This window comes from Somniosus microcephalus, chromosome 3 (genome assembly GCF_052327205.1).
Source record: "Somniosus microcephalus isolate GS21.2 chromosome 3, FLI_Smic_1.0, whole genome shotgun sequence".
NCBI lineage: Eukaryota > Metazoa > Chordata > Chondrichthyes > Squaliformes > Somniosidae > Somniosus > Somniosus microcephalus.
The window spans coordinates 286,082,327-286,097,706 of NC_140989.1; the positions used below are offsets into that span (position 1 = coordinate 286,082,327).

The window sequence follows — 15,380 nt, forward strand, 5'->3', positions numbered from 1 at the left end:
GGGTAGCAGGATACCAATGCTGTGTTGGTTGCCTCACAGTTTACACTTGTAATGGATGTAGAAAGAAACCCAGGAATCCGAAGGGTTGTTTCCATGTTGGGTTTGCATATTGGATGGTATTGCTGAGTAAGGGCAGAAACAAAAGTAATAAGGACAGATGTCTCAAAGGTAGTTCTTGGTAATTACAGGGAGCACAGAAAGAGATTTTAAAAATTGTACTGGAGCACAAGTGGGCAATTACGAGATTTCCCATACTCTTCAACCACCCTAGTTTAGTAAGTGATGACTAACTTTACTTATAAACTTGTGCGTACAATGGAGTGAGTTCCGGGTGATGCTTCTGACAAAGTTCCACAGGCAGGAGAAGCAGTGTATGAAGCTTTGCTCCTGGCATTCTGTACAGATGTTTTGTGTTAATACAGAATTTTGACGTACAACTGCTATTTTTCTGGTATTAGCATCAGACTTCAGTGCAAGAAACTTTAGTCTTGGACTGACAACCCAGCTATATTTCTTTGATGTTGTAGAGTGTAGACTCTAGCTCTTATCAAGTCTACTGGTTTACTTGGCATCAGAGTCCAACAAGGAAACGATTTTCTCAGCAGCCTGCTGAACAAGAATACAGTATTCCAAACTGGCCACATCACAAGCTTTGTTGCACACTGGAATTGCAGATGGTGCATTTTTTCCATCTCCTTCACTTGTTTACACGCTCAGTTACTTGGTTTGTGATTTGTTAAGCAAGTAGCAGGGTGTTTGTATCTGAAGAGATTTTACTACCCATCTACAGGTGAGCAGACAGCAGTCAATCTTTCTCGAGAGTAGACTGTTTCCTCAGCACTGAGGATAGCTTGTTATTTGTCTACCTACTGCCCAATTCTGTCCATTGTTCCTTGCAGTGATTCAGTCACTACTTACCTTTTTAGATGGTGAAGTACATCATTGTAAAGGATTATCAGCAAAAAGGATGTTATACTCGATGGCATCCACAAGGCAATCAATGAAGAGTTTTCTGTTTATCAGAAATTTTGGTTCTGAGGAAAGGGTAAGGCAGATGGGCTTGCTTTCTTTGGTGCTGGGAACTAAACTTTGAAATAAAACTGACTGAAGTTTTCAAGATTATGATGGGAATTCACCCATTGATCCAGGCTAATCATTCATTATGTTGAAGGGCTTCAAATACCATGGACACGAGTTAAATTTAGGAAGTTAAGAGTAAGAAGAAACTGCAGGTATAAGTTTTCAGACCCCTGCTGGAAAGCATTGATGTATGAGCATCAGTTGAAGAAACAATTACATTTGGATATGATGCCTTACCCAGTTGAATAGCCCATCAGACAAATACGTGAAGAATAACCAATTGGGTAAGCTACTTGAGGGCTGATGATGCTTGTATGAATCTATACCTTCAGGAGAGTTGGGGGTGGAGGGAATAAATGTACTGTTGATTTTATGTGCACTTAAAAAAAAATAAAAAAAATCAGTTGTTCCTTCCAGAATGTGGCTTTCTTTTCATCATATGCAGTTCACCATCTCGCCAGCCGGGTCTGCTCATGCAGGTACTTGGAATGGCCAGGCCTCTACTGTTGAAAGCTTATTTGATCATTGCTTCTATCTGAATTGTTGAATTTTTCTTCTGAAATGCTTATTGAATTAAATTCATAAAATGCTGTGAGAGGGTGCTTGGCTCGCCTCATGGCTGAGATGGTAAATGATGTGCTGCTACGCTAGAAGTTTTACCCGCCCATGGCTAAACTGCTGAAACTTGCTATCTAGCCTCATATCTGAAGAATGTACCAGAAGGCTGCTGGTTCCAAAGGAACCATACAAATTAGCACCTTTGGGTGAGATGGGATAATTGAAAGCGAATAAAATCAGAGCACTAGTATTCTGTCCGAAATGTTGTGCATAATATAAGGTCATACTGTTTTTGTTTGAAATAGAGGCCATTTCATACTTTACCAGGCTTCAATTACAGGTGAGAATCAGAATTGACTTGCCAGTGTATTTTTATGCTGTTGAAACCCTCATCTCATTTTAATCTTTAACTTCACAGGTTTGATGGAAATTTCAACACCAATGTTTCAAAAACTATCAGCTGTGACAGGCTTTCCACGACTGTCAGTAGCCGAGCATTCAATCCTGGACGGGACTTAAACACAGGTTCGTGTATCAGTTGATGTGCAATCAAATAATTTATATTTTTTTCTTTTAAATTTAAAAAATAATTTTTAATCATCTTGCTTCTCTTGTCTTCTCTGACAGCCCTGCACCCCCCCCCCCCATTAAGAATTATTACTGTTAACTACTAACCATTGTAGCCTGCCATTGAATTGGGTATTCTATTCAGTTTGTGACACAGCCCATTCATCCCTGGATCCTGGATTTAAATCTAGGCCCAACTGAAAATCTGTTGCCAAATGTCTAGGAACATCTCATACAAAATAAATCTAGTTCCTTATAACCCCTAATCCAGTACCTGTACTAATTCAGCACAAATTGACAATCTCATCTCAGAAACCAAAGTGTGGGTAAGGAGCAGTCGCTGGTCCTCTTCTGCAGTTGGCACTGAGGCACATTCTTGGGACAGAATAAAGGGAAATTTATACATGACCTTGGGGGAATGTGTCTCAGTAGTCCAAATGACCTTTTCTTATCTATAGCTTTTCCATTGTTGTTGATGTTGTCCATGATTACTGATTTTTTTCTCTCTCTTGTTCTGAGATACTTGGTGAATTGTATCTATTTAATTCGTATAAGTGCAAAAGATTTCCATTCTTCAGCATGAACATGTCTCAACGTTACAACAGTGACTACACTTCAAAAGTTCTTAATTGGCTGTGCCGCGCTTTGGGAAATCATGAGGTCATTAAAGGCTCTATATAAATTCAAGTTCTTTATTTCATTAGTGTCCTTCATCTTAATGAACAGAATTATTTGCAAAAAAAAAACGACCAAAAATAATATTGAAATCAAAAACCTATACCAACTTCTGACAAAACTAGTCGCAACAGATAACAACCAATTTTGACATCCAGCCTAACAGGTGTATCAGTGTTGAACTTTGCACCATTTAGGCTCCTTGTTCCCTGATTACAGCCGGATTTGGATCAGTTCCAAGTGAATGACTGATGCGAGCAATCCCTTGCAGTAAGAAACATAAGGAAAACATGAATGACAAGTAAAGGCCATTCAGCCCATTGCAACTCAGTCCCTGGAACTCCTCCAACTCAACCAGCTTAGCATCCTGTTGCATTTTGGAACTTTAGCAGGTAGATTATTCCAAATATTTAGCATCACCTTGCGTGTTTATTTTCTAATAGCTGTTTTAAACTTACTTTCCATTAAGTTCTATTCATGTTCTCAAGTCCTACTGGCCTGACAGTCCTTAAAGAAATAGTCTAGAGTTCATATCTATGACCATTTAATACTTTATAATACCTTAATGATGGCTCCCCTTAATGGGACCCTCTTGACTGCAGATCTTACACTTCTAATCTTTCCTTTATAGCTCATCCCCTTCACACTTATGATCATTATTGTTCTTCTTGTCTGCACTCTTCTCCACTGCATGCATGTTTGTTGTAAAGTATGGAGAAAAAAACTCTATACAGTTCTTCAAATTAGGTCTAACCAGTGTAGCGTAAAACCACAGCATAATCTCTAATGATTTATATTGTACTGTTGTGGCTGTGTAACTGATGCGCTATCAATTACTCATAAAAGACTGAGAGTTAGAAGAGTAACTAAAGGCTTTTATTAACAAAAGAATGGAGGTCTGCCTCGAGTGGTCGACCGGTCCAGAAATACAAAGGGCTGGGGAGCAGTCACCTTTATACTAGGACTTGTGGGAGGAGTCAGCCGAGGCATGTCCAGGCATGTACACAATGGAATGCAAACAGTATACAAACAGTGGTTTACCACAGTAACCCGTCATTTTATTTGCTTTTTTAATTCCTTCTCCATATTGTCTTAACATTTAAAATGACAAGTCTGCTGTTAATCCCAGGTTAATTTCTGTCTCCCTCTGATAATTCTATTTACATCATTGTATACCTATGCTGCTCATTTTTCAGACAAAATGCAATACTTTATATTTTTTAGTATTGAATTTAATTTGCAGTTTTGTCTGCCTAATTGATCTAAATCCTTTTGCAAATTGTTGGCTGCATCCTCTGCCCCCACTGCTTTTTTGATTTTTGATGTCTGCAAATTTAGCATCTTACAATTGATTTTTGCATCCAGGTCCAAGCACTGAAGTCCGTGGTACTCCCTCCCCATTCTCGCTCTGCACTTGTCGTTCTCTCTCTTTCCTACTTTTTAGGCAACATTTTATCCAGCCCCATGTTGTACCCTGTATTCTTATAGTTTTTAGTTTTATTGGTAATCTCTCATTTGAAACCTTGTCAAAATCTGTGAAGTACAAATAAACTACATCAATGAATGTTCCATTCTCTCTTTCTATTGCTCTGTATGTACTCCTCCAAACTACTCCTTACAATTGCTTATTTTATCTGATGTTAGGCCCATCGACCTTTAGTTGCCTGGTTCAGATATTTTTCCGTTTTAAATATAGGCATTAGGTTTGTTTGCTTCCATTCTTGGGAAACTCTCCAGTACCAAATGACTCTTCCCTGACCAGTGCATGGAGATTTCCTCCCAATTCTCCTTTAACACCCTAGGATATATACCATCTGGCCCACGGTCTCTTCAACTATCTACTACTTCCTCCAAACTGATTTAAAAATCCTCTTGGATAGTTATTGAACTACAGGATTCTATATAATTCCCCCCAATGAATACTTCTAGACAATTATCATTAAGTAAAATTATATTATTTTCTTTTGTTTTCAATTACTCCACCAGAGTTCTAACTTCCTCCATGACTAGCATTTTACTGTTATACTGAAAAAAATACTATTTAACATCCTTTGCTATGTTCATCTATAGTGCTGCCTTTGCACCCAAAATATCTTTTTTAGCCCATTTTGACATCTTATACTAACCGCCAAGTCCTTGCCTTTTTGCCTGTCGGCTTTTATAGATTATTTTTTCCTTGTTTATGTTTTAATTGTAGTGATTATCTATTTTGGGACTGCTTGTTCAGCTTGCACTTACTTTTTTGGGATATATACATGTCTTGCATATTTAATATTGTTTTAAATGTTTTCCATTTTCTATTCCGAGATATATATCTCTCATCTCACTTCAAGTCCTTTAGCTGATCTCTCATTCCATTGAAGTTTGCCTTCCTTGAGTTATATATTTCTGTCCTCCTCCTTGCTGGCACTAGCTGCCAGATTATCTCAACTTTGACTGTATAATATTTGTTCATCTTCAGAAGTTACATTTCTACTTTATGAATATTTTTTGAGTGCTTTCAAGAACCAGGTCTAGCTGTGAGTTTCTCCTGTTGCAGTCCATTACATGTCATGCCAAGAAACAATCTTGTGTCACATACTAGTACTGATTCTGTCAGCACACTTCTATTAGGGCATTCCTGGTTTATATTGGGTTGGCTGAAGTCATCCATTATTATTACTTGGTTTCATGTCAAATTTATTCTGAAAATACAAAACTACCCTGCCTCTCCTATCATTGCAATCTTTCCTGAACAACCTTCATCCCTGCATGTTGATTTCACTCCTCTTGTCTGTGGTGAGCCATGTTTCTGTGGGCCCTATGATACTATAATTTAGTTTTTCGAAGTATGCTTCCAATTCAAATACTTTTCCATAATGCTTCCAGCACTTAGGTAAAGCCACTTAATTTGTATCTTGATTGTTTTCTACTGTCGTCTTGTTGGTTTACTGTGCTTAAATTTATTTTTGCTTTGCTATTTTTTCCTTGTCGTTTGATCATCCTCCAAGCTCTGCTTATCTATAGTTGAAGTCCTGTTTCCTCCCCTACCATATATCTAGTTTAAAAGACCCTCTGTTAGCCATTCTCCTTGTTCCTTTTCCATTTCTTCTGTACCCCCCCAAAAACAGTCTCTTATTTCTAACACCAACAGCATTTGCCTGCTATGTAGTCACATCATTTTTTGCCATAATTATCCTTGTAAACCCAATTGTAACTTGGGATGGGAATTGGACAGGCAGAGACTGAGGTGGGCGACAAACCCTCTCAGCCTCTGCAGCGTGAGGCCTGGGCAATTTTAAGTCCTGGGCTTCATCTGCAAGCCCTCGATCATTTGCCTGCATGAAACCGGAAGGAAGCATCAGCTAGTTGCGGAGCGGGCATGGTATGTCTGGCGGCGGCCAGTGGGCACTGAAGTAATGGTTCCTGGCACTGGAGTAAGTTGCGGGGAGGGGGAGGTAGGGGAAATCTAAACATTCCTTGTGGGGACCAGAGGAGGACTCCTGCTTTTCCTGGCCCCATAAGGAAAGTAAAAAGAAAAGTTTTTAGAAAAGCTTAGCCGTTTGAGACTTTTCTAGCCCCAACTCCTCTTCCTGCTAAGCTTACCTGGTGGATAAGCTACAATGGCTTCCCTACTCAGGCCACAAGTTAAAATAGCAGCCGGGCCCCAATAATGTCATCCTTCCCACCTGCTCGACAAGTTAAAAAGGAGGACTGCAGGAAAGGAGCAGAATATTGGCCCATTGGAAATGCAACAGCCAATTTGAGAACAGCAAGGTCCCACAAACAGCAATTAAATAAATGATCAGATCATCTGTTTTTAGGTGTTGGTTGAGGGATAAATAACTACCTCCAGACTTCATGACTGTGAAAAATGAAAAGAAAGACTTGGATTTATATAGCGTGTATCACGACCACCGGACGTCTCAAAGTGCTTTACAGCCATTGAAGTATTTTCGGAGTGTAGTCACTGTTGTAATGTGGGAAACACAGCAGCCAATTTGTGCGCAGCAAGCTCCCACAAACAGCATTGTGATAATGACCTGATAATCTGTTTTTTGTTATGTTGATTGAGGGATAAATATTGGCCAGGACACCAGGGATAACTCCCCTGCTCTTCATCGAAATAGTGCCATAGGATATTTTACATCCACTTGAGAGAGCAGACAGGGCCTCGGTTTAACATTTCATCCGAAAGACAGCACCTCCGACAATACATCACTCCCTCAGCACTGCACTGGAGTGTCAGACTAGATTTTTGTGCTCATGTTCCTGGAGTGGGACTTGAACCCACAACCTTCTGACTCAGAGGCGAGTGTGCTACCCACTGAGACATCCTTGCACTTATTTCATTTTTTAATATTTTAGTTTAATAGGATTCTCTGATGCTCGTCAGTGCACTACCTGATGTGATGCAGAGCCAAACAAATTGGGAAAGTCCTGTGTTATGAGTTAACTGATCTCGGCTACGGTGCTAATTATTGGCTGTTACAATGGCCTTGATGTCCCTTGATTAAAGGAAAAATCAGGCAGGGTCCTCGCTTCTACTTATTACCATCTAGTGACTCCATTGGAAGTTGTATGTTTGGGCGTGATGTGCGTACAGGGTTTATGCTTGGCTTTGATGCCCGCGATAGACAAATAACCTGCCGCACCTCATTGTTTAGGACAAACAGCAAGAATGGCCACTTGGGCAAGATGACAATGTTGCAAGTATCCATGTAACCGTACAGCAGAATGAGACTGGACCTTCATGCCAGCAAAGGTTAAGGAGAACATTTTTGGGGAGGGGCGGCGATTTGTTTTTCTAAATTACAGACAGACCATTAGCTTGGTGCTTTAATGCTCTTTTGTTCAGATCCTATGGGCCTGGTTCTGATGGATATTTGCTGTGATCTGAAATGCATTGATAAGTTGGAGCACAGAATCTTCTGGAATTTACAGTAATGAGTGAGACTGCCTTTCTTTCATGAATTTGATCTGCCTTTTGCCTCCCAGGGGTGAAATTGCTGCCTACTTCAGTACCAACTCTTAAAAGGCATCTATTTAAATGCTGCAATTAAATGCTGATGAGCTTACGCCCTCTTGAGAGTTCCTTTCTGTTGTAGAAGCGTTTAATTTCTTTCCTCTGCTATAAGATTAGCCACTAACATTAAATAAAGAATTTAGCGAGAATTTCTTCACACACAGAATGGTGAGAATGTGGAACTTGCTGCCACATGGAGTGGTTGAAATGAATAGCAATGACACATTTAAAGGGAAGCTTGATGCATGCATGAGAGAGAAGGGAATCGAGGAATATGGGTGGGAAGAGGTAATTAGAGTGTGAGGAGGCTCGTGTGGAGTATAAACACTGGCATAGTTGGGCTGAATGGCCTGCTTCTGTGTTGTAGATTCTATGTCAAAAGGATGAAATATACTGTCCAAGTGACAATTTTAATCAAGTTCCACGCACTCTCTGACCTGTTCTCCTGGCAATACAGCCAAAGAGGCCGGGAAAAGGAAAGTTTTAAATTATTTTGTGGGGCCAGGCGAAGCACGATTGCTCCTTTTGGGCCCCACAAAAATAATCTGGGCTGCTGCCGCCCCAGTCGCCTCCTCTCACCACCCCATCGCTGCCATCCCCATCCCCTGGATTTACCTTATTACTGAGCCACCCGATATTGCACCGGTCTAAATCCGGTGAGCTGCATCAGGATGCCAATAGCCCTGGCCTCATTGCTGCCAGCTCGCTGCACCAGTTGGCTGTCCAAAAGTTAAAATCGATCCTAAGGTATACAAGAGTGACCCATAGAAGCATAGAGGTTTACAGCACAGAAGGGGGCCATTCAGTCCATTGTGTCTGTGCTGGATCTTTGCTACAGCAATCCAAAACTATTCCCATCCCCCACTCACCCACAGCCATCTATCTTCCTCGGCTTCAAATATGAATTCAATTTCCCCTTAAAATATGCAATGGTGTCTGCCTGAACTCCTCCCTATGGCAAAGCATTTCATGCTCCCAAACTGTGAGTGAAGAAATGTCTTCTAATCACTCGCCTCACTGTCTTCATGATCATTTTAAATTGATGAACCTCGTCACAGACCTCCCTCCAGAACACATAGTCTTTCCCTGTTCATTCTATCAAAACCCTTCATAATTTTTTTAAGTGTCTATTAAACTTTCTCTTGGCCTTCTCTGCTCCAGTGGAAATACTCCTAGGGCCGTAATTTGCGACCCCTATGGGTGCGTACGAGGTGCGCATGCGCCCGTAGGCGCCGCACAAGTTCCAGGTTTAGGCATGCAAAGCGCATGCGCGAAAACCCGGAACTTGCGATCTGTCAAGAACAGATGGGCCCAGAAATTCGTGTCGGGGGCTTCCCGCGGGTGCAAGCCCCCGACCTACACTTACCTAGCGCGCCGGCAGTTGAAGCCTGGGCCTGCGTGGATTTCCTGTCTGTGGCCCGGTTCAGCTCCCGGCGCGCTGTGCTTGCGTGATCCAGCGACGTACTTCGTGCGATGCGTCGGCTGGGATCATGTGAGCACTGGGCAACCAATCGGAGGATGCAAAAGTTCATTCATGAGTTTGACAGTAAGAACTGTCAAACTCATGAAAACTCCGGGTGCCCAAAACAGTACTTAAACTTGAAATAAAATTTGAAAAAACATCACACTATTTAAATGAACTATAAATAACTTTAAATAACTATTTTAAACAATAATTTTAATTTTTGAAAAAAATAATTTTATAAAAAATCGGGGCTTAAAATACACTTACCTTACTGTAAAGTCTTTAAAAATAATAAACCTGTGGGGAAAAAAATTCTAATTTTAATTAATAGCCCACTTACCTTTTAAAATTAAGTCCTTACGTCTGCTTTTTTAAAGTGTAAAAAGTGGAGGCCTTCACGCACGGGCAAACCTGGAAAAAAAAAGGAAGTTCAACGCGCTCGCGCAGACTCCTGCGCGCACGCGTTCTACCTCTGAACCCCTTGGTTCAGAGGATCGGAAATGCCGGTTTCCTGTGCATGCAGAAAACCGGCAATTCCATCGGTCCCACGCGTGAGTACACGGTTCTTACTTGCGCGTTGGGACACTAATTTCTGGGCCGTTATCCGCACCCCCCCCCCCCCCCCAGGCAAAAGGCCTCCGTGGGCGGAGAGTTGCGCTATTTGCCTAACTTCCGCCCACTGAATGCCCGTAAGGCCTGCTTTTACCAGCATAAGAGTTTTTAAAAATAGAAAAATAAAGTTTTATCACTCATTTAAAAACCCTGTCCAATAAGAAGTTTATTTTTAGCTCGTTAAAACATATAGGGCTGATCGGAAGCTTCCTATGGGCAGATGCCTCCGATTGGAAAAAATCTACACACTCACCTGCTGACTCCGTAGGTCCCGAGACTTCCGATCCTGGGCCTTTGCTCTCCGAAATGCAGAGGCCCAGGTATGCCAGGGGCGCATGCGGTTCGCAAGCGTCCCTGGGATCACTTGGGCCATGGGGAACCAATCAAAGAAGGGAATCACCCTTCACACTTTTGACAGGTTACTATGCACAGATCTGTCAAAAGTGTGAATGGGGGTCACTTAAAAAAGTTAAACATTAAGTAAATTTTTTTTAAACATGTATTTAAAATTAGTTAAAATTACATTAAATTAAATATTTTAAACAATTTAATTTTTTGGAAAAAATAATAATTGAAGTTTTTTACGGGGCTAAAAATAAACTTTTTTTAAAAGTATTTTTTTAATTGTAAATGAGTGAATAAAAAATTATTTAAATTTTTTAAAACTCTTATGCTGGTAAAGGCAGACCGTACGCCTGCTTTTACCAGGCGTAAGATTTTTAAAGATTTTCAGCGGGCGGAAGTTGTGCAGAAAGCGGAGCTCTCTGCCCGCGAGGGCCCATCTCCCGGGCAGGCGGATGATCTGTCAAGAGGATTCTTGACAGGTCGGAAGTGGCGGGTTTTAGCGCATGCGCTTCGCATGCCTGAAACCGGCACTTCGAGGCCCCTACGGGTGTGTGCGCACCCGTGGGGGTTGGAATATCTGGCCCATTTTTTTTTCCAAAAAATTTAATTTTTGTTTAAAATATTAATTAAATGGCATTTTAATTAATTTTAAATATATAATTTTTTTAAAATTTAGTTAATCGTGTGTTCGTGTATTTTTTTAAGTGATCCCCATTCATACTTATGGGGATTCCGTTTGTACGGAACTCCCATAAGCATGAATGGGGATTCCCTTCTTTTATTGGTTGGACCGCAAATTTTGGGCCCTCGTATCTTTGCAGTCTCCTCATACAGTTTCCCATCCCTGGTATCAACCTGATGAATCTTATGCTGTATGCTTTGTATGGCTTTCACGTCTTTTCTATAATGGGGCACCACAAAACTGCGGAGTATTCTAACTCTGGCCTTTACTCTTTTAGTCTAGGCCCCTATTTATAAAACCCAACATGCTGATGTCCTTTTTAAATAACAGTATCTACCTGCAAATGTATTTGAACCCCTAAGTCTCGCTATTCATTCACAGCCTTCAGCATCTTTCCATTGAGTGTATATGCCCATCCTTGTTTTTTTTTTCTCTCTCTAAATGTCTCACCTCACATGTAGCCACATTAATTTGCATCTGCCCATTCCACTAAGTTGCCTACGTTGTACCCTTGGGAAGCACCTGAGCTAAGTGTGTGCATTGTGTACCCGTCTTTACTAAAATAGGATTTCCTGTGGACGTTTAGGCTCAAACATCCTGCTTTTATAAAAATTTTAATGTAAGAAAAAGAGGCCTCCTGTAACACAATAGAAAAAGCATCACGTCACACTACTACCATTGATGCGTTACATTCTTGGAATATATCGCTGCCTATAAAATAACACTCTTTGATCAAACAGAATTATTTGCTTACTATATAACACATGTTCACATAGTTGCAACTCAGTTAATACCATAAAACCACAGAAGTTCACCACACAGAAGGAGCCCATTTGCTCCCATCGTTTCTATTCCTGCTTTATGCTAGAGCAATCCAAAGTCAAGCAGGCCAAGCAAACTGTGTGTTGAGGGGAGCTGGTGATGTCATGGGCCTGTCTTTAACTGCAGACCATGCCAGAAGGCGGTAGGCTTGAAGTTTACATTCGTCATTTTTGCTTTTCATTTATACACAGTGAGTTACTGTATTCTCCCTGCTGGGGTTTTTTGGGCTCAAGTTCTGAGGGGGCTGCTGACAATATAGATGAACCAAAGAAAAGATTGCCAATTCATGGTAAAAACAAATGGTTGTAGAAAAATCAACTATTTACATTTTAAATTCAAAAAGGGGATTTCAGGTTAAAAATGAAAGGCTGCTTATAAGGGGGAAGGTAACAATTTAAAATTCAACTTAAAAAAAAAAACCTGACTGGATAATGTTCAAATATGAAAAGAAAACCTACAAGCAGATGATACAAGATGGCGGTCAGGGCCTCTATTTCCCCATGAGGTCTGTGAATATGGTCACAGACTGGGCAGAAAAAAATCACCAGGCGGCCAGATTGTGTAATTATTGTGTGACAAGTTTACATAATCAAGACTCATTATAAATGCAGACTTAGGAAATTATAATGGGGAAAAAGTTGACAGAAAATGTGTGACAAAAATGTGATAAAAAGAAGTTAAGTGGTGCAGACAGTTATTTTCTATATACAGTATTTTAGATATATAGAATGTGAGGTGGGGGGGAGGGGGAAGACTGTAGGTGATGCATGCATTTTCCACTTGCTTCACATCTCATGAATGTAACTGGATTTTAGTCGGTGTTGAATACCGTGGCTGTGTCACTTGATACTGTCTGCATGGGGTTGGCTTTACATCTCCCAGCTGTCGTGGGATCAACACTGTTCCCTGCTGTTGATCTTAGGCACTTGAAAGTGAGAGTTCAGCACTTTCAATTCCATCTTCCTGCAGACTGAGCCTCAAGTGCATTCTGGCCTTCAGCTGCCACCTACTACTGGTCCAGTTTGGACTGGATCTCTGAGTTTCGATTTACATAGGATTACATAGGGCAGACAGCACAGGAACAGGCCATTCGGCCCAACCAGTCCATGCCGGCGTTTATGCTTCACTCGAGCCTCCTCCTGTCTTTCCTCATCTAAATCCATCAGCGTAACCCTCTATTCCCTTCTCCCTCATGCTTGTCCAGCCTCCCCTTAAATGTATCTATACTATTCACTTCAACCACTCCCTGTGGTAGTGAGTTCAATATTCTCACCACTCTTTGGGTAAAGAAATTTCTTCTGAATTCCCTATTGGATTTCTTGGTGACTATCTTATAATGATGGCCTCTAGTTATGCTCTTCCCCACAAGTGGAAACATTCTCTCTCTATCCACTCTATCAAAACCTCTCATAATTTTAAAGACCTATTCGGTCACCCCCCAGGCTTTTTTCAAGAGAAGAGAGACTCCGCCTGTTCATCCTTTCCTGATATGTATACCCTCGCATTTCTGATATCTTTTTTAATTTTCTCTGCACCCTCTCCAGTGCCTCTATATCGTTTTTATAATATGGCGACCAGAACTGCATGCAGTACTCCCAAGTGTGGTCTAACCAAGGTTCGATACAGGTTTAGCATAACTTCCCTACTTTTCAATTCTATCCTCTAGAAATAAACCCTAGTGCTTGGTTTGCTTTTTTTATGGCTTTGCTAACCTGTGGCGCAACATTTAGTGAATTATGTATTTGTACTCCGAGATCCCTTTGTTCCTCTACCCCACCTAGACCCGCACCCTCCATTGTATTTGAAAAAATGTTAGATGAAATCCGGGCACCAAAACTCAGATAGCTTACATTTTTTTTTAAAGTCCATTTTCCATTTAGCTACTAATGAATTTTCAGCGACAGTGAAGTAAAGCTGAAAACTTGAGCCTTGACCCTTCTACCCCAATCCCAACACCATCCTGGTTTAAAAGGGCGTTGCCTCGGTCTGGTTTTATACCCTGAAGATGATGGTAACACTTTCTGGATCGAGTAGCTGCTAGTCCATTGTATGAAATGCCCCAGCGTTTTTTCATCTGTATTTTATTTTGAAACAATCTGATTTTTTTAACCCAACAGTTCTTGCTGACAACTTCAAGTCAAACCCTGGTATTAAGTGGCAATACTTCAGCTCAGAAGAAGGGATTTTCACCATTTTCCCAGCGCATAAATTTCGCTGCAAAGGCGGCTATGAACATCGGAGTAGGTAGGAAATTTCGGTTTCATTCTTTGAGGATTCGCGGGTATTCTTTTTGATCACTTGATTTCAACATGTTCCCTAGTATTTCCCTCTCTGCATTAGTTTTAATGAATTGGTGAACGCGATAATTTTATTGATTCTGTTTCCAGTTACAAACGATATGTTTACGGATTTATTAAACTAATGCACAGAGGAATATATTAGGAAATGTACATAAAGGTGGTGTTTCAGGACTTGGAGTAAGGGCCCTACAGTTGAAGATGAAACCGCAATAGCACAATAAATAACCTTCATTATCTAGTGTAGTAGGATCTTTCCAAAAATGTACGTGATTAATGGAGTGAAGCTATGTCACTTGTAACATTCTGTGTAACTTCCTTTGCTTGCTGCCAATTAACCCCTGAAAGGTTAGTTTTAACTTCCTGATCAACCAGTGTTACTTTCCCTAAAAAAGAATAATCTGAAATGATTCCAATTAAACATGTATTTGATCTAAGCATAAGATCTCAGTCACTTCCCATTATGTGGGATCTCTGATCCAGCAGAATATTTCTCTCTGATTTGTAAATACTTAGTTGATTAAGTTAATCCATGTCTGATTGTTACCAGAAGTCGATAGCTTTTTTCATGTATGAAGCTATGAAGTTTACAGAAAGTGCTTGCATGCGGATGTGGGCAGGATTGGGTTTGAGTGGCCAGCTTGAATAGCATTACACATGAATATTGGCCATTTGTAAGAGGTCTAGGTGAGCTATCAGTGCTCATAGATATGTACCCCAACATGATTCTTTGCCTTCAGCAAAGCTGGGGAGAAAATTAGAGGGAACAATGGTTAGCTATTGAGAAAATATAGAAAAATATTGATTTGTTTCTTCCTTACCTATTGATCTTCATTTGCAAATATTTTTGGGATTCTTTTGGTACAGGCCTGTTTATGTCTCTACGGTGAGGCCACAATCAAAACACATTGTGGTGGTGGTGGACCATGGGGCTTTAGCCACAGACACACAGCTTCAAATAGCCAAAGATGCTGCACAAGTAATATTAACCTCTATTGATGAGCATGACAAGGTGAGTTCTTCCCAGCCTTCTCCAGTGTCCATAATGTGGAATATATCACGGGCAACAATAGCTTTCTACCAGTCAACTGGCTTGGAAATGTGTAATCCAGGTCTCTAAAGCACTGAGGAATGGATAATGTAGGTACAAACAGGTTATTTAACTCGGACTGTAAGAATTTCGTTTTTGCTTGATAACCATTCAAAAATCATGCAGCACTGATGCACAATTTCCCCTCAGGAGATTATATGGAGGGGATCTGTCCATGATAG

General features: G+C 40.7%; 1 protein-coding gene across 1 annotated transcript in view; it reads left to right on the forward strand.

Moving 5' to 3' along the window:
- Window positions 1–15,380, forward strand: part of cachd1 (cache domain containing 1) — a 247,767-nt gene that overhangs the window by 166,545 nt on the left and 65,842 nt on the right. The window contains exons 4-6 of the mRNA XM_085982697.1: window positions 2,057–2,163; window positions 13,929–14,055; window positions 14,976–15,120. Coding sequence (XP_085838823.1) covers window positions 2,057–2,163; window positions 13,929–14,055; window positions 14,976–15,120 — 379 coding nt within the window. The remainder of the gene's footprint in view (window positions 1–2,056; window positions 2,164–13,928; window positions 14,056–14,975; window positions 15,121–15,380) is intronic.